General features: G+C 36.5%; 1 protein-coding gene across 1 annotated transcript; it reads right to left on the minus strand.

Annotated features, from left to right (window-relative positions):
• Positions 1–549: 549 nt before the first annotated feature.
• Positions 550–23,008, minus strand: LOC117410476 (proteasome subunit beta type-1). The gene is made up of 6 exons (XM_034017051.2): positions 22,763–23,008; positions 21,593–21,700; positions 21,140–21,221; positions 14,038–14,167; positions 13,270–13,376; positions 550–864 (listed from the first exon to the last, which is right to left on the minus strand). Exons 1-6 carry the CDS (start codon positions 22,861–22,863, stop codon positions 679–681), a joined length of 714 nt encoding a protein of 237 aa, XP_033872942.1. The 5' UTR covers positions 22,864–23,008; the 3' UTR covers positions 550–678.
• Positions 23,009–27,022: the final 4,014 nt, after the last annotated feature.

Genomic DNA, 27,022 nt, shown 5'->3' on the forward strand with positions numbered 1-27,022 from the left:
TGCGTTACTTTAGCAGCTTCAAACTTACAAGAATATTAGTTCATATTCCTGTTATTATAATCAAGTTTCTGGATACCTGGGAGACACAAGAATAAACGTTACCTGGATTGGTTTCACAAATACCTGTCTGGATGTAGTTTTTTTTTTTTTCTTCAACCGATCAACCGGCTACAATAGCATTATGTTAATACTTTGTATTACTTGTAATTTCATATCACTAGCAAAGAGGTGTGATTAAGTGATTAATTGATCAGATGATTAATCAATCAATAGAAAATGTCAAGATTAAAACCTCTACTTTAAAGTAAAAACTGCAAAGCCGATTACAGCTGCCAATCCAAACAGAATAAGGATATTAAGTACAAGCTATTAAAAACAGAATATCAGAACATGTGTGGGTTTGGATAACTGTCGATTGTATTATGCTTTACTAGTCCATCTGCAGTACACATTTATAAATTAGTCCAAAGGCAAAAACAAATAAATATACCAGGATATGTTTCTACTGTTTTTGAAGCTTTTGGCAGATAAACACAATTTTACAAACGGTTGTATTGGATTCCTTTATTCTGTTACATAAATGAGTGTATAAAGAAAATATTGGGCAAGTTACACTAAAATCATGTATTGAAGGAAATAGTACAAGTTAATTCCGATTTGCAGGGCTGAGAAGATTGCTTAATCCTTTCGGAGTGGAACAGTCTCTTCCTTGATGCCGTCCTTTGTAACAATGCAGATTCTGAGTGCATCACCAGTGTAGACATCTCTTTCAGCAGCAGAAATAAAGACATCCTTGACCAGCTGAACTGCCTTTTCTTGGGACAGAGGCAAATGCTCTACATTCTCCATGTTCTTAAACCCAATCTAAGGAGAAAAAAAGCAATTCTTAATATAATAAAGTGCACAAACTACCAGTATATAGCAATAATGTTACTTACAAACAAAGCGCAGTAAGAACAGTGAATCCATCACAATAGCTATAAGAAATAGAAATTAGGAATAGAAATGCCCTTTTATTTAAAAAAGTCATGCTTCTGATATCATGTCTGAAGTGGTGACCTGTTAGATTGGAAGTACATTGAGATCCGCATGTTCAGACCACAGGGACGCAAAATATTGTCAGGATTTGCAGCACAATTGAAGTTGGTGAAACGTGCCATTTATTTAACCAGCCATTATGTGTTTTGCATGCTAGAGGGCGCTACATGGCTAAAAACTACATGTAATTGTTATAGCTATGAGACTGGTACAAAAAATAAATACATATTTAAACATCAGTACTTGTTTTAACTGAATTTCATTGGCCTGGATCAAAGTGGGTGTGTGTTAGCTAAATGTGTGTATATATATATATATATATATATATATATATATATATTATATATATATATTTAATCATCTGATGTTCGAGTTCTTTGTTATTGAAACTACGGTGCAATGATACAGCTGCAAGTATTGATTACAATAACAGTATCAGCAGTACGCTTACACAGAATATAATAATGTAAATAGATTTAGAACTACTAATTCAAATTATAACACTTGATATACGTTTTATAAAAAGTACATGTGATATTTATTTTTCACCCTGTTCTCAACAATGCTAAAACCACAAGCCTGTATTTAACACTCTCTTCGCAGCATGGCTTCTTTTGGCATTTGTAACTAACTTATCAATTATATTTTTAGCAAGTCACATACATATTAAATAGATACATTTTTGCTAGTGCAACTGCTAAGTTCACATCAAGAAATAAATAATTAACCTTAACATCTTTAAATCACAGTTTAATGCATCACAGTGCATATGCTGTAAAATAGTGTAGTCTATTAAGGACAGTCCACAAGATTTGCTATATCAAAAAAATATACACAAACAAATGAAAAGATACATTTTTGCGAACCCACACATTGTCAAGGTTTCGTAATTGCACATTGGCCAATGCAAAATAATATATAGAAATGCATTGGCAAATGTATGCATCTGTTTTTGATAGTCTGGGTGAAAGGTCGTTGATCACTTACAGTTTACATATTCTTACGTATCATAGAAACATTTACAACTCCCCTTCCCCCACTTGCCCAACTTGTGACTTCAAAGTTCTTCAGGTTTATCGCTGATCCATTCTCTTAAAGCAGGGGTGCACAATATACGGCCCGTAAGGACTGATATTATAAATGAAAAACGGCCCGCACCTTTAAGAAAATACACACTGTCAAAAAAATAAATTAATTAATTAAAAAAAATCAGAAGTTCTACTTCAGCCACTGCTCACTGGAAACAAGTAGCGTTCGAAAGAGAGAACCCACACATGACTCACACCCAGTCTACTAACAGTGAGTGTGAGTGGTAGACGCCTCAAAATGCCTTGTATCGTGTTAGCCAAAACAACTACAATATAACTTGACAGACAGAGGTGATTAAAGTTTAGAAGTGCTTGGAACATACACAAGCCCAGCCCATTTGGGTGGGATTCTGTCATGTTAGTCAATAGTAATACAGTACAGTAGACCTTGGAAAGCATGACGTAAGGTTCGGAAACAGGTGCCAGCTAGATGCTAAACGGAAGACAGCGATTCACGTTTATGGTTGTTGCTCTGCGATTATTTGAGGTAAAATATTTATACTTTCACAAAATTACGATAGGCTGCCTCCTTAGCGTCTGAAAACATGTCTGTCAAAGCCATGTACAAGTAAAAAAAAAGAAAAAATGATTTTGAACACAGAAAATTTAACAGAATTTGGACAGAAAAATATTTTTTGCTGAATCCAAACCCGGTGTCCATACGTGCCTCATTTGCCTTGAATGCGTCACAGTTGCCAAAGAATACAATATACGGCGCGCCATTATGAGACAAAAACCAAATACAAAGAATTGCTGGGAGAAGCACAAACAAAAAATTGGAGTCTCCCAAAATACAACTACTGGGGCAGCAAGGTGTTTTTGAACGGAAAAAGAAGTAACCTGAAGCTGCTACAATAGCAAGATTCAAAGTTGCGCAGCAAATTGCAAAATCATCACGTCCCTTTACAAAATACTGCCTGATGCAAATATGTGATGCTGTTTGCAAAGAAAATAAAGATTCCTTTAAAAACGTTTGTCTTTTTTAGAATGACTATGCATAGACGCATAGCAGACAATATTGTGTATTTCTCTGCTGTTCTGGACGAAAGCAACGATGTCACTGATACAGTCCAACTTTTAATTTTCGTTTGTGGAGTGACAGAAACATTTGAAGCACACCAGGAGCTGGCATCTCTAGTTTCTCTGCATGGCAAAACCACTGGATCTGACTTCTTTAATGCTTTTAAGAAAGCTGTTGAAGATTTAAATTTGCAGTGGAATAAATTGGTGGGGGTGACAACCGACGGTGCTCCGGCTATGGTTGGCAAGACTAACGGTTTTATAAAGTGTTTAAAAAAGCACATCGGGGATTGAGCAGCGCTGCTGAAGCAGTATCACTGTATAATACACCAGGAGGCCTTGTGTGCAAAATACCTGAAGTTTAAAGAAATTATGGACTGTGTTGTATCCACAGTTAACTTTATTTGTTCGCAATCTTTGAATCACTGTGAATTTCAGTCTTTTTTGGAGAATATCGGCATCACTTACGGTGACCTGATTTATCACACTGAAGTGAGATGGCTTAACCGGGGCAACGTCCTGAAGAGGTTCTTTTCACTGCAGCAGCCAGCAGATTTGGGCAATTCAGGAGCGAGCAAACCTCTTTTAAACTCTTCACGGATCCCTTCTCTGTTGATGCAAAAAGTGTACCTGACGATCTCCAGCTTGAAGTTATTGAACTGCAGTGTTCCACTGCGCTGAAGAATTCTACTGATCACTGGACCACAATCAGTTTCCTAATCTTAGCAGAGAAGCTTTGAAATTGCTGTCTTTGTTTGGAAGCACTTATATCTGTGAACAGGTGTTTTCCCTTATGAAGCTAAACAAGTCACACCTCGGAACAAGGCTGACAGATGATAACCTGCAAGCAGTGCTTAGAGTAGCCACCACTTCACTCGAGCCCAATATCCCTCAGCTGGTAACTGAGAAGAACTGCAACATTTCCCACTGATTAATTGGACTGCACCCCAGAGTGAATGTAAGTACTAAAAACTTAAGTTCATTGTGAAAAATTACCATAGCTTAAAACTGGTGTTAAATAATTATATCTAATATATATATATATATATATATATATATATATATATATATATATATATATATATATATATATATAAATTAGGCATTGCATTTTACAACATGCATTTTGGCATTTGGCCAGTTGTACTTTTGGTGATCTGGCCCTAATAAAAAGGTTGTGCACCCCTGTCTTAAAGCAGTAGGCTGAATAGAAATCGTTAGACATACCTACAGCTTTTTTCAGATCAGTCCAAAGCATTTCTATTGGACTGGGATCTGGGGATTGTGAAGGCCATTCCAGAATTTTTATTTGATTTCTTCAAGAATGACTGTTGACCTAGCTGTATGCTTTGGGTCGTTGTCATGTTGGAAAATAAACTGTCTACCAAACAGCCTGTGAGCAGATGGTATCATTATACTTTGAAATGTTTTGATACATGGCTGCACTCATTCGATTTTCAATCACATGAATGTCTCCAGTCCCATTCATGATCAAACCACCTCCATGTTTAACCATTTGCAGTCCATTTATTCAGCGCGTCGGGTCCAATTTATTTTCACACGTGCAGTTTATTTTGCACGCGCTGTTTAAAAGTATTTTTTTTCTCAGTAAAACAGGTTTAAAAGGCCCTGCATATCAACAGGACACTCAGTACTGCATCTCCAGCCCCGCCCCACCCCTCGTTCGCTGTATTTTTCACATACGTCTTCATAGTCGTGCATACCGATAAATAATCTCCTGATCACTCGTTTTATCACCAAACTCCTCAATAATGCGATCCAAGTCATTATTTTATTGCTATGACATCTCAAAAAGCTCTGCAAATGTCCATGATATTCTTTGAGCACTGGCTGCAGAAGCAGCTATCTTGTTTGTTTAGTCTGTGTTATCTCTGTGGTGCCGGGGCTATGTGTATTGCTCAGATCCACCCACTTTTTTTTTCGGCTTCTCTCGGCTCCGATCGGTCTCACTTGGCCATTGAATGGTTTTCTTGGCTTTTTCTGGAGAAAAAACGACTAGAGACCTGTGTTTTACGTCTTTTTGGTATCTCAATGGTCAATTGTGAATATACTGGAAGAGGTAGCTAGAGAATGGATAATAGGAATGCCAGGACAAATAAATGTAGCCTGCCTGGGAATTGCCAGAAACATGTGACCAATAAGTCTGGGTTATCAATGTGACTGGTGAATAAGCGACCGGATTCTTGACCCTTAGGATTTCTCTGCGCGGTCTAACATACCAATTTACCAATCTGTCAACCACATTTTTGGAAGGTAAATCTATATAATAAATACAATATTGTGTGTTTCGAGAGTCGGGATGCTTTAAATTGTTATAGCAAGGCGATCAATTAGGAACACAACATTATCGCTTCTTTATTTGCATTAGTGCAGTATCTCGGTTTTTCACTGTAGAAATCTGGTAACCCTAATAATAATACATCTAAAAATCTGTTTCTCAGACAGTACACCTTACCATATAAAAAGCTTCTTTTAAAACACAAAATAAATAAATACTGATAGACTGAAAAATTTTGCCTGTCACACAATACTACATTCTAGCGAAATCGGATTAGAAAACTAACTAGACCTACAAGAATACAACCGTTTGACACAAACATGTATTTTTCAAAATAAATGGTAAACGCACGTACGTGTTGGGGGACCTGTAATAAAATATAACTTACTTTAAAATGACTCCAGCTGCCTCTAATTGGTAGATGGAATGCTATGAAAAAAATGTAAATTTAAGTACTACCTGCTTTCTGCGTGATAGTGATCAATATAGGAACAACATTTGTTTATTTATTTTTTTATTTATTTTTTTTTAAACTGCAATAACTCGCTCACTAGCAATTCAATGCTTCAGTTCATATTCTTGTTCTCCACAAAGGTGAATAATTGTGCTCCGGTTAAATTGATACTTACGAATCACATCATCAGAGTAATCCAGAGGGTTGAGTCACAGCTCAAAGCTGCAGGGTCGTCACACTCTTCTGGGAGGATCATCTTCTAAGATATCTCCCTCCTCCTAATAAACAGCCCACACAAGCCTGCCACTTTCTCCACTTACATCAATTAATTGGTTACAAGTCTGATTTGTATGTTTTCCAACCAGGAAGTAGCTTATCCTATTTATGCGAGTGAACAATGTATTTTATGTATGCGTTACAAATAACAAAACGTTCCCTGAAATAGAAATGTAACCATTACCTCATGGGTATTAATCCTCTGATACCGTCTAACCTGAATAGATATTTCAAAGCTGCATGTAGTGCCAGTGACACAGTCACGCCCGCCCCCAAGGGCATAAAAGAGACTGCTGACACTCAAAACGTCATAATTTTTCCCTCAAGACTACTGCAATAAGACGCAGCGGCCTTGAAGGTTAATGGTTACATTTCTATTTCAGGGAAGAATAATAAAAATAATAATAATAATAATGCACAAAACTCACAATAGTTGTGGTCGGCGAGTGCCTCTTGAGCAAGTTCTGGCCCCAGACAGGCAGTGCATCAGCCATGCCTGTCCTCCGTGGGGAGAACCGCCTTGCATATGCAACTACAGTACTGTACAATGCAAATGACCTTTAACTGTAACTGCTGTAACAGTATAGCATATATTACTAGTACCCAAAGGAGACTGTTGAACAACACACGCAGCAAGTTACTATGCAGCGGGCAGTGCTACAACAGTGGTCAGTGACGCTAACCAGTGCTGATTAAATCAATGATAGTACTGTCTTGTAACGAATGCTCAACACCTGCACAGAACGTGTCTATAGTGCACAAGCACAGTACATACAGTGCAGGTGTTGAGCATTCGTTACAAGACAGTATGGTCAGTGCACAGAGAAGGTGCACTGTATGCACAGTGCAGTACAGTATGGCGGGCAATGCACAGTATGCACAGTACGGTACAGTACTAATGATATAGTAGAATGCTCAATGTACGGTATATACAGTCAGTGTACCCCTGGTAAGGTACGGCACAGTGTACAGTCCACTACCATTACAGTAACTTTGTTCACTAAGAACGGTGGTAGATCACTGACCTACAGTTACAGAAGTAAGCAAGCTAAATTAGTTGAATAACCTGGTGAGATACTGTCTTTTTAAAAACTATTACTGGCACGATAAAGGAGACGGTAAGTTTTATGCATATGGCCCATAGTGTCTAAATTGGAGAGTAAATTACTCAATGACCTAAAAGCTTATCTGCAGCTCTGAATGCATCAACACATTCTACAAAGTACAATGATACCATCTGCTTGTAGGCTGATTGGCAGACAGTGTATCTTCCAACACAAGGACCTAGGGCTGTGTTCAAAGATTTGTTCGTTTGCCAGGAATTCAAAAGGTAGTTCTAAACCTTTGAAGGTTCGTCAGGCGGCATTCATGCACTGTCAGACACACAAGCTGCAGTTTGTGTGTGAGGAGACAGGTGGTGTCATATTTCAATTGCCTGCTAGGGCAGTGAGATTTTTGAATTGTGTTTTGTGCTCAGGGACAAAGATGTACTTTCTGACTTTTCTGATTTCTGATTTCATTATTTGTGTGCTTAATAAAATACTACTATTAATTGAACATTCCTTGTGTCTGAGCGTGAATGTGTGTTCAGAGTAAAGCCTCTATCTTTGTAACACATCAATTAAATATTGTTAGTAAGAGAACTAATCAACCCATATAAACATTAAGTTATCAATTATTGAATTGTTCCTACAAGATGTTTTTTCTCTGTTAACAGAAACTGTTTGACAATGTGTGAATACTATAAATCACACATTAAATGTCACTTGCATGCAAAATTTGATCTTTTTGATTTGTATAATACCTATTACTGTATTAAAATCCACTACCAAATCGTTACACGTAGCACCTCTTATGGCGCCGCCGCTGTGCATTGGAGCAGGGTATTATGCCAAAGCACTGGGGAGGTACCTATAGGGGCTATATTGCTTCAATAAAATATGTACTGACTGTCCTTTCACAACAAGTGCTTCATGTCAAAGCAAGCTTAATATTAATTTTTTAAGCGTAATTGTACATCTTGTGGAGGCTTTCACACCGGTCATGTAATGTAAAACTGGAGGCGGCTAAAGAATATCATGTCCCTATTTCTTTGTGGGTGTCCAGCGTAAATTGCCATTTAACCAATATATTTATGAAAAGTATCCATCAATGTGGCAAATAACTGTTTTTATTACCGTGTTCAAAATTAAACAATTTTTTCTCCCCACTCACGTATAATAGAATTTCAGATTATGAATGGTTGTTTGAGTTGGCTACAACACTGCATCTTTAAAAATAAATAAACAAACCAGAGTTGAAAGTTCACAACACAGAGGGAAGCACCTTTACAGTCCAATCAAGGGTTTCAGAAAAAAAGACTATAGACGTTTATCTATAGTTACAAAAATGAAATTTATAGTTAAGCTATGTTTCATTTTGGAGAAAATTAGCATTTATTTTCAACAGACTAGGGTGGGACCAGGGGAATCAATGGCGATGTTTACATGCAAGTTTTAATCGCGCTACTATAGTGCATTCATGACGTGTCACGCGCAAATGACGCATGATTGTGCTCATTCCAAAAGTGCACGGCAAAAAAGTGTGTGACTTACGTGTCATTACACTTTGGTAAAGCACGGTAAAGTTCGCGCTAATTGGCCTCATTAGTCCCATAACAACAAACTCCACAGTCGTGCAAAATACCTCCACTTCCCCTATGTAAAAGAACGCTCTTCTCTGGGATACGGTCTTTCTGTCCTCCTCTGTAGCGTAAGTAAGGCTTTCCTTATCCCAGTCTTACTAATACAAATCAGTTAAATATCCATGTTTGATGTTGATTTATACCATTATTTATTCATTTCAGTGTATTATGAATGATGCATGAAAACTACTAGATTGTTATGACCGGCATTATTATCATAATAATAATACTACGAATAATGTAGCTTTTTTCCCGCAGGATGTTTCAAGCTTCCACCCCTTCTGACAGCACGCAACACCAGATTGACCAATTGTGAATTGTTTCACAGTCTCTGTTTTACATGTGAATCCTAAGAATAATTTCTGGGAAATAATAACATACAGCATATACGCACACTTAGCCTCAGCCACGCGTAAAAGTGCTTTATCTCCCCAACCACAGTAGCTAGAGTGTCCAAACCAACTTTAATGTGAAGAAGACCAATTGTGAATTGTTTCACAAGCCCTCCTTTACATGTGAATCAAACAAATAAATTGTGAAAAACAATAACATACCGCATATACGCACACAGCCTACCTGACACGCGTAAAATGACTTTATCTCCTCAACCACAGCAGCTACAGCGCTCAAACCAACTTTAATGTAAAGGATGCCAAATGTGAATCGTTTCACAGACTGCGTTTTACCTGTGAAGCCTAAGAATAATTTGTGAATACAATAACATATCGCATATACACACCACCGTCCCAGCGTCAATTAGAAGTGCTTGATATCCCCAACCACAGCAGCTAGCATTTTCAAAACAACTGTAATTTAAAGAAGACCAGTTGTGAATTGTTTCACAGCTTCTGTTTTACATGTGAATCCTAATAATAATTTGTGAGAAAACAAATGGTTGGGGATATCAAGCCATTTTACGCATGTCGGGCTAAGTGTGTGCGCATATGCGATATGTTTTGTTTTTCACATATTATTCTTAGGATTCACATGTAAAACAAAAGCTGTGAAGCAATTCACAACTGTTGTTCTTTAATTAAAGTTGGTTTGAACGCTGTAGCTGCTGATCCAGGAGCATTGTCTGATGCGCCTAGGGTACAGAAGGATGTACCGTCTGATTGCACGCATCGCTGCCAGGCAGGATCGGCAATACAGCCACCTTTTGGAAAGGCTGGACCACGCTGCTCAACAGCACCAAGAGGTGGTTGCATTGCATGCCGAATTTCTGCGCACAATACGATTCCTTTCCTGCAAACCCACTGCATGGGACTAGACTTAAATCTAGCCAGTGTTTGTCTGCGTCTTCTCCATCCATCAATACAACTACGTTGTAAGTAGGCCTATGATTTTATATACCCTTATAACTAATTAGGAAATACACACACCTTATATATTTATTACATTAACAGCGTTTGTGTAAGTTTCCACATTTTCTGCAGAATTAATTGCAATATTTTAACAAAGTACCTGTGTTTGAAACCAACACATCATGAGTTGTTTTTAATATATTTGTTCCACATAAACGCATATTTGTGATTATTGAACGCATAATCCTTTTGTTTAGCATATTAACAATTATGCAGTTGGCTAAGACTAATATATATATGGGTGTGTGAAAGGACATCAGTAGCCTAAGAAGCATAAGAAAAGCAGTAATGGGAATTGCTGAGTGCTGTCGGTTTTTGTACACATGATACTTCTACCATTTCTAGAACAACTAATTCTCAACAATAATAGTAATAACTATTATTATTTTCTTCTTCTTGGCAGCATGAGCCGTTTTAACTGCAAGCCTTTTGCATTCTAGACAGATGGGGGTAACTTTCTCTTCATCTCTGCCTAGCGCGTAAAGCCTCATCTAAACCCCTATTCATTATCTGACGATATCCTTTATCGTGCAGCATTGCTTTTCAGCGTGTTTGGTGATTTTTAAATAAACCCTCCCATTATTTTATTATTAATGAGGTCGTTTGCATTTGGACGACTAAATTCTCTCTCGAAAATAAACTCATGTAAACGTAGAAGCAGAACTGTCATGACCAAAAAAGCGCGAGAGATCTGTTGTCACGCTTTTCCGTTTTTGCTCGTAAACAATGTTATTGTGCAAAATAAGTTGCAAGTAATAAAGTGTAAGTTCATTATTTTATAAAACTTGCAACCCTACTTTTTGGGTTCAAAAATAAATTAGCAAGAGCTGTAGGAGATCCCAACCAGGGGTTAAATAACATATGATCTGTGTTTGCAAGAAACTGTTCAATATATATATATATATATCTATATATATAATTATTTTTTTCCGCAAATTTAGAACTTGTATAAACTGGAAAGCATTTTTATTTATTTTTTTAAACACTTATTTTGTGAGGTTAGTAATAACAAGACACGTTACAAGAAATGTTTTATTTATTTCAGCCGATAATCATGATTAGGGCTGGGATTTAGTCACGGTGGTTGCGGGTATCACAGATTCCGTGACTTTTGCTAGTGTCCGTAATTTTTGCTGATGTGCGTAACTTGCGGGGATGTCAGTAAATTGTGTTCCATCGCTATGTGACTTTATTGGAAATTGTTTATCTTATTAACATTAAATTTTGAATAAACAATTACATATTTTGAACTAGCTCCGACACTGTACTTTGCACAGGAGCCGTTGCAGCCCTTGAGTACATTTTCTCTCTACCACAATGTTCTTAGGGAAAACAGACGTTCCATTAAGCCCACAAACCTCTCAACATACAACATGCTGTACCAGAATAAAATGTGAAAAGAAATACAAAAAACAATGAACTTGTACCACACCAGATGAAATCAGTGAGCACAGAGACATTGTTTTTGAACTTTTTATTTTCACAAAAGAGAGATAGACTGCAAGTCTTCATTTTATAATAACATTTTTGCTGTCCTGTTTTTTTTCTGAATCAAACTAAGCTCTTCGATTAAATACTTCTTGAAAGTTATGTTAACAGTTCATAAATTCAGTGTGTGTCTGTGTACTATACTAACTGCCAGCGGGACATACATTGAACAGTTTTCTCTTTAATTTAAATTATCGTTCCACTTGTTGTTTAATTGTTGTACGGTTGCACTTAATTTAATGTACATGTCTCTTGTCAGCCCCACACCCTCTTTGTGTTAGCCTCGTGTGTGTATTTCTCGACCCCAAAGTGTGTTACGCTTCCCGTCTGCTTACCCTTTCCCGTTTGCGTTATTATTCTCTGCTTAGTTCAGCTCTTATAAATGCTACTGTTAGTTAGTAGTCACCGTTGCAGAGCAAATAAAAAAGCAACACATTGAAATTCCATTTGCTTGTCTCGTCCTTCTTTGCTGAACCTGTGCGCACCAGGCATCACAAAATACTTTTATTAAGACAGTTAATTTTTTTATCACAGTGACTTTATTCTCCCTCTGTCATTTTCTCCGTGATTTTAAACGCATTGACTGTGACTGCTCCATGATTTACGTACAAATTTTCTGTGACAAACTCCTAGCCCTAATCATGATCCTTTACAGCTGATATAAATCGAAAACAGAAAATTACATTATCGTCCAACACTACTGATATGTATGAGTATCGGAAAAAGCATCAATTATGCGTACATAAACGTGTATTTTTACTTAAATTATAAAAACCTGATTACTGTTCTATATAAACTTATTTTAAACTACATGTGAATGTTTTATTCTATTTATATGGATTACCTGTAAGATAATAGGATTTTCAATCAAATATAAACTAGTAGCTATGGTGACGGTCATCAGTAAATTATGCAAATTAGTACTATTGAAGGTTCGAACCTTCGTTCAGTAATGTGTTCCAAACCTTTGAAGGTCAAAATGTATACTTTGTTACAACCCTACAACGACTCAAGGCATACGGCTCTGGAATTTTTGAAAATGATGACAGTTCTGGAATGGCTGCAATTACAAGATCTCAATCCAATAGAAATGATTTGGACCGATCTGAAAAAGGCAGCAGCCAAGCATTGTGTATCCAACTTGTCTGAGCTGAAGGACAGAATGGGCCCAGATTTCACCAACAAGATGTAACCTACTGGTTAAGAATTACCATAAACGTCTGAAAGCCATAATAAAAGCAGGGGTGCCAATACTTTTGTCATGAATTAATACATTAAATGTTGTTTTGTTTTTTTTAAAGATTTTCAAAATTACTAGAAATTGTGTATTTTGCTTTGTTAAAAAAGTGGTAAAAGTTTATTAAATTCTTGTCCTTAAATCGGTTACCTTGAATTATGGTATAGTAAGTGTAGGGTGCCAATATTTTGTCTGTAACTGTATATTAGGTAAGATTTATTGGAATTATTTTGTTAGCACCATGTATTTAAAATCAAGGCGCAAATCTAGTGCATCTGTACGGGGCTACAATAAGAATCTTGACCAATAGTAGACACTCTACCTGGTTGTCGAGGAGGGGCTGCAGCATGGCACTTGCAGAGCCTCCTGCTTTGTAAGTATCTCTCTGGTATGATCCTACTGGATCAAAACTGTACACTGCTCCCTTTCCTGGAGAGAAAACAATCAAATGAATAATTGAAAGGAAATATAAAAAACAGAAAGCTATTGCTTAGTTATTATTTAGGGAAACTTTTTTTTTTTGCAAGTCAACGTCATATAGCAACCTGTGCTGCCTTTTGTGTTTCTCTTGTTTTTAAAGAAAAAAAAACAAAAAACACAACTTTACAAATGAACAAACTTAAATGCATCACCTAAAAACATGTTTTTTCTATTATTTTAAAATTGAAACAAATATTCTAATATTTTAGATCAGCTGAAAAACAAAAGTATAATTTGCATCATATCACAGTAAAAAGAAAAAAAACCCTTGGACACAAGATAAACCTGGTAACCCATCAAGTGACCTATTAAAGAAAGAAGAACTCTTCTGTAAAACAGAATGTGTGTTACGTATTTCAAATGTCATGTATGCATTGTTTATGGTTCTTGTGCAAGATGTATTTTGGATACAGTCGTTTTAACTTTTTGTTAGTTAGTTTGTAATATTCGTCCCAGTATCAAGCAAAAAAGTTGCAAATCACAGGTCTGGCTCATTATTCACACTTGTGATCAGAACAGTGAATTACAACTAATTGACTGGAATGCTGCAAGTTTTATTGGACTAACTATAATCTCCAAAAGGTATTCTGTAGAAATAAATGGTACATACCTTCTTCATCTAGACCCCCAATGATGTTGTAAACGTAGTAAGGGAAGAATCGTCGAGAGTACAGGATGGTGGAAAGCATAGCTGCTATTGCACCGCTCGTCATTGTCTTGTTATTCGAGTGCTTATACATCTGAAACCACAAAGGACAAGGGAAGCATTTAGTGTTTTACAGCAGGGCAGGCGATTGAAACTTCAGACTCCATTTTAGTATAACAGAAATCTGGAGAAAATGTCCCTTTTAAATCTTTCTTTGGCACTCTAGCAAGAGCTTGAAGTTGCAATCTACTCTGCTGAAAGCTGTTGCAAAAATATGCCTACTTGGGAGACAGAACAACACAGAACAAAAATCTTTGAAGGGTGCGAGAAAAACCCTACCACTAAAACAACACTTAGGGAAGTAAACAAACTGGACCATCGTTTCTTCACACCTACTGGTTTGAAATAAAAAGCACATCAGTCAGAGCTGCTAATAATATTTGATTTGATTGGCTAAACCATACACCCCCTCAGCACATTACTATAGACTGGTCATAAAAAGGGAGCTATGCTAATGCAAGGCTCGGGAGTCTGAATAGAATAATCGCAACTGACTAATTCTAGGCACTAACTAAATACGAGGGTTTAAATATAATACAGTTCTATATTACTATATTAATCATATTACTATATTAAAGTGATACTAGATCTGAGCACCATGCTAAAACTGATCTTAAATGGACAAATATCAAATAATAAATCCACAGTAATGTCCACAGCTAGAATTTTAAAGTTGACCCGAATTGATGTCAGTTCATGTTCAAATAAAAAACAGTAGAAAAATACCACATTACTTGCTGCTAGACCCATTTTTGTTGGAGAGTACTTACATTCCTAATATGTTAGTATCCTAGATTTAGCAGAGTATGTAATTTTCATATTACAGGACTCATTAAAAATAGACGCTTATGAGTATTTACAGTGTTTCCGTTAACTGGTAAATACCAGTCAGAGACTGGCAGCAGCAAAAGGTCTGGAGACGGTCAGCTAGAAACATTGACTGTTACTAACAAGAGCGAATCAGTGTGCCTCTAGACTACGCCCCTTAAAAGGCATAGGTAATCGAATGAGCCATTTCCTGCCTTAGTGCATGTTTGTTAACTAGGGATGTAATGAAACATTTTGACCTTCGAAGGTTCGGAACATCTTATCGAACAAAGGTTCGAAACTACGATAGTATAATTTGCATAACTTACTGGTGACCGTCCCCATAGCTACTCTTCTTACAGGTAATCACACAAAATGGAATAAAACACACATGTAGTTTAAAAATAAGTTATATAGAACAGTAACACGTAATTGATGCTGCTTGCGATACTCGGACATATACAGTAGTGTTGGATGAGAATGCAATTTTCTGTTATCGATTATATCGGCTGTAAATTATCACGATAATCATGATTAACGGCTGAATAAATAAAACTTCGAAAATTACGAACCCATTTATAAAATAAAAAAGAACCGTTTAAAAAAATGCTTTCCAGTTCATACAAGTTCTAAATTGTGATAAAAAAATATAAGCTGTTGAAAAGTTTCACTTCGCAAACACAGATTGGATGTTACTGTAACCTCTGGTTGGGATGTCATACAGCTCTTGCTAATTTATCTTTGAACCCAAAAAGTAGGATTGCAAGCTTTATAAAATAATTATGAATTAATACTTACACTTTATTACTTGCAGCTTTTTTTGCACAATGCAGGGTCCCAACCTAGTCTGTTGAAAATAAATGCTTATTTTCTCAAACAAAACATAGCTCAACAAAATACTTCAGACTGGATGAACATCTTTTTGTAAACTGTAGATAAACAGGAGGTTTTTTGTCTTCTATCTTTCTGAAACACGTTTCTTGGACACTGGTGCCTGCCTCTGTGCTGTGGCCTTTCAATTATTATTATTATTATTATTATTATTATTATTATTTACTTATTTTTTTTATTATTATTTTTTTTTAAAAGGTGCAGTGTCTAGTCAGAGCTCTTCGAAATTAAAGCTATGAGTGTTAGCGTATATATTTTAAAGTTTCATACTTATTCTACCACAACACTTCTCTTACGTCTTGTACACTAGGTATTCAGTACATGTTTTATTGACGCAATACAGCTGCTATAGGTACTCCCCCAGTGCTTTGGCACAATACCCTGATCCAATGCACAGCGGCAGCATTGATAAAGGGGTGCTACATATAGCAATTTGGTAGTGGATTTTACTACAACAACTTTTGTTTAGCAATAGGCATTATACAAATGAAAAGATTGAATTTTGGAAGCAAGAGACAATTAATGTGTGATTTACAGTATTCACACATTGTCAAATGGTTACTGTTAACAGAGAAGAAGAAAAAAATCTGACCACGCGTGAATGTCACCTGACGGACCTTCAAAGGTCCGAATTCCCACGAATTCCTAGCTAGCAAACAAACCTTTGAACACAGCCATATGTTTGTGTAAATGCTGATTCTGTTTATTTGGTTAATTAAGGATCATGTTTTCTGATAACTCGGCATATAACTGACAGCTCGATACTGTCTGTAGACATCCAATTGTAGTCCTTGTTTTTTTATTTACAAAGTTTATACAATGAAGGGTAAAAAACATCCTTCTGTACAGTTATGTTGCCTTGCTCTTAACAAATAATTTAAATGGCATCTCCACTCAGTTTCCATGCTTGAAACATTTCAAAATGAGGTTGCACCTCGTATGAAAAGAGGACCAAGTGTTTTCAGTGGCAGATTCATTTCTGTTGCACATTCTTTTGAATGAAAAAGCAGATTTAAATTGTGAAATTACAAATACAGATATTTCATGCTATTCATAAAATGTTAAGTCTCCAAAATGTTTCTTATGACTAAATCCAATATACTAACCTTAAGCTCAAATGTTTACAAAAATTAACAGAATCTAAATTTCTAGTGTTGGGGCACTTTGGCACTGTTTTTGTTATACCCAAGTATATTCTCAGTAATTGATCTTTGGTCTAGAATCTATCAGGTGTGTAATTTTAAAACTTAAATGTGTGCAGCACCACCATGCCAACTACCTTGGACCTGGGCCAAGACACCCACCAGATGGTTCAACAAGTCCTAGATTTGAAAACATCATTCTTTATGGAGACAGAGTGAAACTTCAAATTACACAATTATTGTCCCATTTGATAGTGCTACTGTTTGGAATAAAACAGGTTTTGGGTAAATAAGTTTTTTTGTTTGTTTGTTTGTTTTTTTAATACAGTAAATAATAAATGTATACAATTGAAATTTTCAGAAACAAATGTTTTAAGAAAAGAGATTTTCTTATCAGTTTTGCAAAAAATTCTGAATCTGACAAAAAGTGTTTTCTAAATGGAAATTCATTTTAAACCAAATGCTGTTGGTGAATTCTACCCTCTGCATGACCTCTTGTTTTACATGCCGGTATAACATTCAGGGATAGATCCAGTAAAACAAGAACTGGTAAGAAGAGTGCACCTTGGCTCCAAAAACAGGTAGTAAATTAGTTGTCCACAATACTGTAGGGACTCAAATTAAATCTTTTTAGCGCTTAAGATAGTTTTGCACAATTGATTGTTTCCAGTGTAGGTTATACACACAGAGTAGTAGACGTTATCATACTGCATTGGCTTAAATCTGACGCTGCCATCTTCAACTGTGATGGCAATGATCCTAAACGAATGTTTAGGCAAGAACTTTGATCAAGTCCTTGATAAATAAAGGCCATACTTTTTCATTATTTATTTATTTATTTATTTATTTATTTATTTTAATTTCGTAGTCGCCAAATAATTTTTACCCCGTTTTTCTCCCAATTTGAAATGCCCAATTGTATTTAGGCTCAGGCTCACTGTATTTAGGCTCAGAGATAAGGTAGAAAATGATACCGCTCCAACTCAGCCAAGGTTTACACCTCGTCACACTCCAGGTCCACAGTCAGATACCCAAAAGCTGTTCAGAAAGCTTGAACTGGCAGGTGAACTGCATCCTTTGTGTAAAACCTGTGTGTAAAACCTGCAATGTGCCTCTGTGCATAGTTGTTGACAGGAATAGTTTTTCTAGATGGCATAGAAAATAGGTATTTGTGTTATAAGCACTAAGGTATATAGATATTTATTTTTTGTTTTTTATTTTGTTACTTTTGCTCTAAAAGACACTCGCACACTCATATTTTGGTCATTTTTTGTGCTATTGGGTTGAAATGTTGTATGCAAGTTCCCAACATATTGCACTTTCAGTCCAAATTACATTTTCTCATCCATGAGGGTATCTGAAGCATTATTATTCTAGTTTAACTTCATAATATATGAAATAATTTTGCATTTAAATGTTGATATAAAGATCATGCTTCTAGGACATAAATGTGTTTTTTACAGGGGAAAAGATAATGTGGCTAAAACAGGTGAAAATTGCTTGAAGTGTATAGGGTTAAATGAACTGCAAAGACCAACATTAACCCACCTCCGCTTAGCTCTCCGGTTCCCTTCCGTTGGGCTTAACAAAAACATTCTTTACACAGTGATTTAAAAGTTGGGGCACGGCTAATAGAGTACTTAATAATAAATGTTGTTCTTATTTACAGTACAGACACAAACTAAATCTATGCATGAACATTACTGTTTGCAGATCACATTTAACACTAAAAGTACCAATATAGTAAGTCACTGTATCGATAATGTGAAACATGCATCGATATCACGGTTCACCATGCGAATCATTGAATCAGCACACACCTAGACACTACCTCTTTGTATTTTATGCTGCCAAGAAAACAATGCTATATTGAAAAATATATATAATTGTAATCTTCATGCACATATGTAGGTACGTGTAAAATATATTCCTATAACATGCTCCTTGACCCTCCTTGGTTAGCAGCTTCATTTAAAAACAAACCACTGCCATTATCACTCTCACTAGAATAAGCATACAACTGTGAATAAATAATAAATTCAAAATAAAAAAACGTGGTCATTCAACCAAACAATGACAAACTCAGGAACAATGGAGTTCAGACCAATAACTGTAGAATTTAAGAAATTTTAAATACAAGGAAAAAAACACTTGCTGATATAAACTTCACAAAAGCATGATTCACACAGGCCTAAAAAGCAGGTGTCCTCAGACACCTCCCAGACATTGCTTAGTTTTCATCAAGAAAAGTCGGTACATTCAAAATGAAATGCGATGTTGTGGCTAGAGAAGGCGCTTTTGTCCACGATTTGTAAACCGTGAACCTGGTGTAAATAACTAATTTTGTTGTACTTTCTTTTCCAAAGGCTAGAATAACCATTTCGTCCTTTGAGTGGTATGTGTTTGCATACATACAGTATCTTCAAATGCACCGTTCAAAGCATCCATTTAAGTGTCCAATTAGGTTTTGTATTTTCACCTGATGTCCACTTTGGTTATGCACAATTGTAGCGTTTTACTGAACAGGAGAATCTCAGGACAAATCGTACCAATTGTAATATTCTATTATGGTTTATTGTGAGCTGGTATTGCTTTGAGACGAATACTCTGGAAATGCTGCCTCAATTCTAACATAACACTGACATGGTCAATTCACACGGGAGTAAAAAGACACAGGTGCTTGAGCTTGAAATTTAACAGAAGGTCCCGATGTCCTGTAAAAAAAAAAATCAGGAGGACCTCTGACAATTATCTAGGATAAAAAGAAATGGACAGTTCACACGGGACTAAACTTCACAGATATCTGTAAATTCCAAAACCACCTTTATGTGATTTTTAGTCCTGTGCGAATCGGGCTAAAGTTGTATTTGTGGGAGAAACAAAATACAAAGCAAAATATCAACAATACATCTTTACATGAGTTTTAATATAACCCCCATGTGTATATAATGGGTTCAGATAGTGGGGGTTTTGCTTGTGCATTACTGCCCAAAACCAACTCGAGACATACATTATTGTGTAATATATACAGTTGTAGTCAAAAGTTCACATACCCCAATGGAAATTCATAATTCCTAGAAATTTCTCAAACAAATAATTATAGGAAAAATCTTTTGTAGCAAAAGTTTTGCTTTTGTGGATAAGGAAAAAAAAAAGTTACAAGAAATAAATGAATATATATTATTATTATTTATTTCTTAGCAGACACCCTTATCCAGGGCGACTTACAATTGTTACAAGATATCACATTATACATTATTTCACATACAATTACCCATTTATACAGTTGGGTGTTTACTGGAGCAATCTAGGTAAAGTACCTTGCTCAAGGGTACAGCAGCAGTGTCCCCCACCTGGGATTGAACCCACAACCCTTCTAGTAACTAGAAATTATAAATTTCAGGGTTGAAGTCAATTCCGAATGTGTTGGTAAATTCCAATTCAATTCAAGAATTTGAATTTGAATTGAAAAAATCTTCAGGATACAGAATTGGAATTTGAATTGGAAAGAAAGGAAATAGAATTTAATTCCATGAAATTCCACTAATTTTAAAAAGGTTGAATGCCACATTTATTTTATACATCACTATAAACAATACTGATTGCAACATCATTAATATATACTTTCAAATACTGTATCTTAGGCATGGCTCAAAGCTTTCAAAACTTAGTTTTTTGCAATGAGATGTCCAGTAGTCCAGTAGTAGTCACAGTAGTCACAGTAGTAGTAGTTTTTCACTCCTATGTTGTTACATGGTATAAAATAAATGTGGCATTTAACCTTTTTTAAAATGAGTGGAATTTCATGGAATTAAATTATATTTTCTTTCATTCCAATTCAAATTCCAACTCTGTATCCTAAAGATTTTTTCAATTCAAATTAAAATTAAAATTCTTGAACTGAATTTGAATTTTCCAAAAAAATCCAATTCCATTCAGAATTGACCCCAACCCTGATAAAATTTCTATTGGGGTATGTAAACCTTTGACTACAACTGTGCATTCGAACCCATACATTATTCTATGTAAAATGTTCTCTTATGAAGTAGTCAGTTTCTGTGCTCTACAGAAAACCAAGGTGAATGCTTTAAAAGACACCAAATTACTTTTGTACCGCTATTAATACACCCTGAACTTCAAAAGCACTATAACATGCTTAAAAATACCTTCAACCGAGCATCAATTATTTTGGTCAATGTCAGACAGTCTCCATGAAATCCACTGCATCCAATTACAGTTCTGTCCGTTCTGTAAAATAATTAAAAAAAAATAACTGGTAAGATCAAAGACTGACTTGTTACTTAACATACTGCTTAAAAAAAATGTGTAATAAAGCCAAGTGACATGCATTATTTTATTGGCTGCTTAATTAATTTCTTCAAAGAATGCTATAATATTACCACTGCAGTACATTGTATAATTTCTCATGAGGTATTGGGTAGGGATGTTAATAGTTTAAAGCTTAAATGCTATAAATAAGTGTGTTTACCATATTTGTACAATCATTTTTTATTCCCCTATGAAAGAAATTAAACTTGGGATACCAACATCATAATGCACAGATTTTCATGTGGGGTGCTTTTTGTTAATGACGATGTAGATTTCATTACACAACTTACAGTTTGTAGCATTTAGGGGAGTCTCTGCTGTGAATAGAGTAACCTTCGCTCAGTCGAGTGTCAGAGGCAACGATAGCAAAGTCTTCACCAGCAACAGCCAGTACAGTCCTTGGAGATTGAGGAAAAATATCACAATTTCAGTTTACTCTTTGCTTAAATACCAGCAACAAATCGGTTTCAGACAGATAACAAATACATTTAATCCCAGGGCTTTTAACAAACAGGCATGCTTTCAGTCCTAGTCTTTACCAATATTCCGTTTCATTTTTTCCCTCTGCTTTCATCAATAATAGTTTAAATTAATTGTTTGTAGCTCTGAGGCACCTTTTGCATTGCAACCTACAATAGTACAATAAAGTGACTGGAATAAAAAAATAAATCCTAATTTTCAATATACGAAAATGTAAGTGGGATCCACTAAACCTTATAAGCTGCATGAGTTGTATGCAACAATTTAGCAACAACCATGGGAAAGCAGAAAAATTACCTTCACAAGGGGCATGATGCTACATTGAAGATGGCCCTATCTACAATTGTAAAATGAGTCAGTCTCTCAAAGGATTGGTTCGTTTTGTTTTAAATAACTTACACAAGAGATTTATTAAAACTTTTTCAGTTAAAGCAGGAAGGATATCCACAAAAAAGGTCTTGTATGAGTCAGTGTGATGATTCTGTCTTTTTATAAACACCTCAACAGTCACCATATTATTGAACAGTAAAATAAAGACATGGGAGTAATCTTCCACTGTTATTTAAAGTATTCATTCTGAGTACTTTATACATGTTATTGGAAAAACAAGTGTCAAGGAGCAAAACGAATGCGGGACCATCACTAGTGATGAATTTCGACCAGAACTTATGTAGTCACTTCCGTGTTTCTATAAATGATCTTCTTACTCCACCTCTAAATCAATATGATTCAGACATACAAATAAAATTAATAACTGTAGATAAAAAAGATACTGTACATTTGTACAGTACTTTATAAACTGTCAACGGAACTACGACTATTTCATATAAGAAACATTTAAAATGCAAATATTGTAGTAATATACTACTTAAATTCAACCAATTATGTGTATGACGAGTAATAAACGATGATCAAATCCATGCAATACAGACAGTAACATCTGTCGACAAAGGTTCTTGATGTATTTGATAAAAACATACCCTCCGTTAAACGTGTAAGGTGAGAATCTGTGCTCCACAGGTCCACTATAATGATAGTCTTTCATCTTCCCATTCTCTCCATAAGTTGCTGCAGACAGCATTTTTTATTATTACTATTTATTAACTTTTGTTTACCAAAATTACTGCAGAAATGATAAGTGCTTTCAGTTTATCTCCAGAAGTCTGCTGTCTCACGGTAATATGGCGCTACTAGAAACGGAATTGAACCGGAACCGGAAATATGTGTTACAAGAACGCACCCACAGATTGTTCCCACAACGAGAAGGGTACTATTACTGCAGCTTGCAGGTAGCAAAAGGAATAACCACTAGAAAGTGTCCTGAGGGTATCAGATGATATTTAGTGGTTACGGTTAGGTTTTAGGGCTGGGGTTGGGTTAGGGCCAGAGTGGGTTGATTTCGTAGAGTTGCCGAGCTCTGGAAGTGAAAGGTGGGAGTAAATGGCAAATGCCCTAGAATCATCTGATGCCATCAGGACACTTTCTAGAGGATATTCCTTTACGTAGCGGCATTTTTTTACACTACCCTGTTCAGTGCAAATAATACATAATATTATAATTAGTTACCTAGTAGATATCCTGTATTTGCTGGTAAGGACTCCATGTATGCCATTAAGGTACTCTGCTGAAGAGTATAGGAGTCATGGGCAGCACCCCAAAACTCCCATCCACATTGGTAAACAGCATCTCATGATCACATATGGCCTGTATATTCAGGCTATGATGATGTTTCCGGTTGTGAAAGTCGATTTCATTATCTTTGGGTGCTAGTATAGACACATGGGTACAGTCTATAAAGCCAATTATGTTAGGCATAGCATATTTCAAATACACAGCTGTTTTAATTGCCTGTCTCGCTTGGTAATTATTTATTTATTTGCATTTTTATAGCCCTTTTTTATATTTCAAAGCACTGTAGAGTATATAGTAAAAAAAAAAATCAAACCACAATACATTTGTAAAACATTTCACATCTACCACAGTCATACCATTTAAATAACATATTCAAACAACAGTGTATATATATATATATGAAAGAAAAGAAAAGGTTTTTTTAAAAAAATGTACTAAAAAAATTTAAAAGATTAAAAAAATCTATTTATCTTTTAAACTTTTTGTTACAGCATGGAATCAAAATTGATTTAATTAGGAGTTTTTGCCACTGATCAACACAAAAAAAGTTCATAACGTTAAAGTGAAAAATAAAATATACAAATTGTTCTAAATTAATTACAAATACAAAACAGAAAAGAATTGATTGCATAAGTATTCACCCCCTTGAGTCAATATTTGGTAGAGGCACCTTTGGCAGCAATTACAGCCATGAGTCTATTTGGATAAGTATCTATCAGCTTTGCACATCTGGACACTGCAATTTTTGCCCATTCTTCTTTGTAAAATTGCTCAAGCTCCGTCAAGTTGGATGGGGACCTTTGGTGAACAGCAATTTTCAACTCATATTCTCAATTGGATTGAGGTCCAGGCTTTGACTGGGCCACTCCAGGACATTGACCTTTTTTGTTTTTAAGCCACTCCAGTGTGGCTTTGGCTGCATGTTTGGAGTCATTGTCCTGCTGGAAGATGAATCTTCTCCCAAGTCCCAGGTCTCTTGCAGACTTCAGCAGGTCTTCCTTTTGTGTTTGTTTTGTGTCTTTTGTGTTTGTTTAAATCTTTAGTTTGTTTTATTATTTAATAAACGCGTTGAGCGCCGTTGCGCTTCAGTTTTGCCATGCCATTCTTTGTGTTAAATCTGTGTTTCTGGTCTGACATTACCCCTGCAAAGCCATCCTGTTCACACCTTCCCTACCAGAAATACTCATGTAGAATGTGGCTGTCTTCACACTGGCTAATTGATTGCCAATTTGAGGGCAGCCACATCAATATAAAAACCTGCAGCTTTGGCTGAACAAAGCTGAGTGTGTTCAGAGGTGGAACGAGAGTTGGGAGGTAAACAAAAGAAACCAGAAAATACAACAATTGCTACTCGTGCTAGTTTTAGACTAGCACAATACTTGTTTTGTTCCGTGTCTCTGTCTGTTTGTTTTGGCCACTGTGCCTTTCTGTTTTGTATGTTTTGTTTGGTTTGTTTAAATCTTTTATTTTGTTCATTTATTGTTAAACGTGCGCTTCAGCGCTTCAATACCCCAGTACTGTGTCTGTCTCCTCTCTGGTCCGACATCACCCGCAAGCCATCTTGTCACATATGGTGTCAGAAAGTGGGAAACAGCGGAACAGTACTGTGGGTACACAGTTTTTTTTTTTAAATGATTTTTTTGTGTGTGTTTTTGGAAGTGAAGAATGGCAGAAATGAAGAGGGGAGAGTACATGGAGTGGTGGAATGACCACCAGCGGCAGCTGAAAGCCGAAGGGACTCCGTGGTGCCTTGCATGCCTGGAGCATGGGCACCTCCTGGACGTGTGCCCCTGGGAAGACCCCCTCTTCATGAAGGCCTTCAATCGGGTGAGGTGGAGAAAACGGAGGAGTGGATCCATCAGAAGGCCGTACCATCACCTCAGACAGACCAGGACATCTGCCTCAAAGGGGAGGAGTGGTGCTTTGCCACCCCCCACACAAGGAGGAGTGAGGCACCAGGCCCTAAGAGGAAGAAGGGGAAGAAGCCGGGACAAACTCCAGTGCCACAGGGAGAAGCCCCGCCACCACCAGTGACACGGCTGCAATACCCTGCACCTCTGCCAACAATACAACAGGAGAGCAGCTGGGGGTTGAGGAAGATGTACGACTGGCTGGTAGACCCAGGGGAGCATGAGAAAGGACCTCCCGAGGGTGATTGACCTGCAATGGGAAGCCTGGGATTAGCAACACCACCCAGCGTCCCTCCCAGACCCCGATTGGACCAACAGCATAACAGCATATATCATCATCCATCATTCTGATTCTGATTCTGTGGTCATGTAAATAAAACACAGGGAGATTTAAGACTAATCAAAATATTTTAAAATAATTACAAATGTCTTAGAGAAAAAACAATCCTTAAAGTGCCCACTAGAGGGTGTCTGAATACTATTGCATCAAATGGCCTCATTCACTAAACAGCGGTAACCTGTTTTGCAGCAGCAAGCCCCTTTACTGCATGCTTTGTACACCTGCTATATTCACTAACTAGTGACAGGCAACCTAGTGCGTAAAAAAAAAACAGGCAGATGTCACTAGGGTGTGAGAAGAAATGAATAACTAGATACAGACTGAGCACAGAGATCATACTACAATCTGATCTAGAGCCACTACAGATAGGAGTCATGCAGTGCCAGGTCTAGTGAAATTGCTGTGCACACTAGATTATTTAGCATCTGGGTCATTTCATACACCTGTGTCAGCAATTGGTGGAATATCGCAACCCACGTTTTCACAGTGTTTACAGCAGGTACTGAATGCCCTGTTGAAACGCACCAGGAATTATAACTATTATCCCAGAGAGGCAGATGCGCTCCATTATATAAAAGTGGCCTTTTACGAAGCGTCTGGCTTTCCAAATGTATTGGGGGTTATTGATTGCACCCACGTAGCACTGTCACCACCCCAGGATATAGAACATATCTTTCGTAATAGGAAGCATTACCACTCCATTAATGTACAAATGGTGTGTGATGCGAAATTGAGGATTCTTGATGTGGTTGCCAGCTATCCTGGTGCATACACACGACTCGTACATCCTCAGGCAGTCCGGGATATATGAAGATTATGAGGCAGGTGTATATGGAGCTGGCTGGCTTCTTGTCATATGCAACTCTTTCGGCTATGTTAATATATTTACAGTATATAGTCACCATGTACTTGTGATATTTAAGTAGGCTATGCTTAAAATAGCTTTAAAATATACAAAATAAAATTATGGAAACTGTAAAGGTCCAATAAATGAATGTACACAGAGTGAGAGTTGAGGTGCAAACACTTTTTGAAATCGAGGGCTCAGAACCAGAGGGGCGTAAGTGACATTTTTGTCAAAATGGCATATTAAATATCAAATTGATGAGATATATCTAGTGCGAAAAGGATCTAACTGAAATCACAAACTGCATTGAATAAAGTGAGAAAGTAATAAAGACACAACTGCAAAAAAACTTAGTGCCAGGAGGACGTAAGCAGATGAGTCAAAATGGCTGAAAAAAGCTGTAAAATAAAGCTTTGTGTAAAACAATATCGAACTTTTGAGGATATTTTACTCAGTTAAATTGAGGATTCAAGCAATGAATTCACTACAGAATAAGAACCAGACCATGTCA

This window comes from Acipenser ruthenus, chromosome 6 (assembly GCF_902713425.1).
Source record: "Acipenser ruthenus chromosome 6, fAciRut3.2 maternal haplotype, whole genome shotgun sequence".
Lineage (NCBI taxonomy): Eukaryota > Metazoa > Chordata > Actinopteri > Acipenseriformes > Acipenseridae > Acipenser > Acipenser ruthenus.

Excerpts from the sequence above, each read along its gene's own strand:
- LOC117410476 (XM_034017051.2), bottom strand. The coding sequence starts at position 22,863 with ATGCTGTCTGCAGCAACTTATGGAGAGAATGGGAAGATGAAAGACTAT. Across the intron at positions 21,701-22,762 it reads CCTTACACGTTTAACGGAGG|GACTGTACTGGCTGTTGCTG; the intron begins GTATGTTTTTAT and ends TCAATCTCCAAG. Across the intron at positions 13,377-14,037 it reads TGGGGGTCTAGATGAAGAAG|GAAAGGGAGCAGTGTACAGT; the intron begins GTATGTACCATT and ends TTTTCTCTCCAG.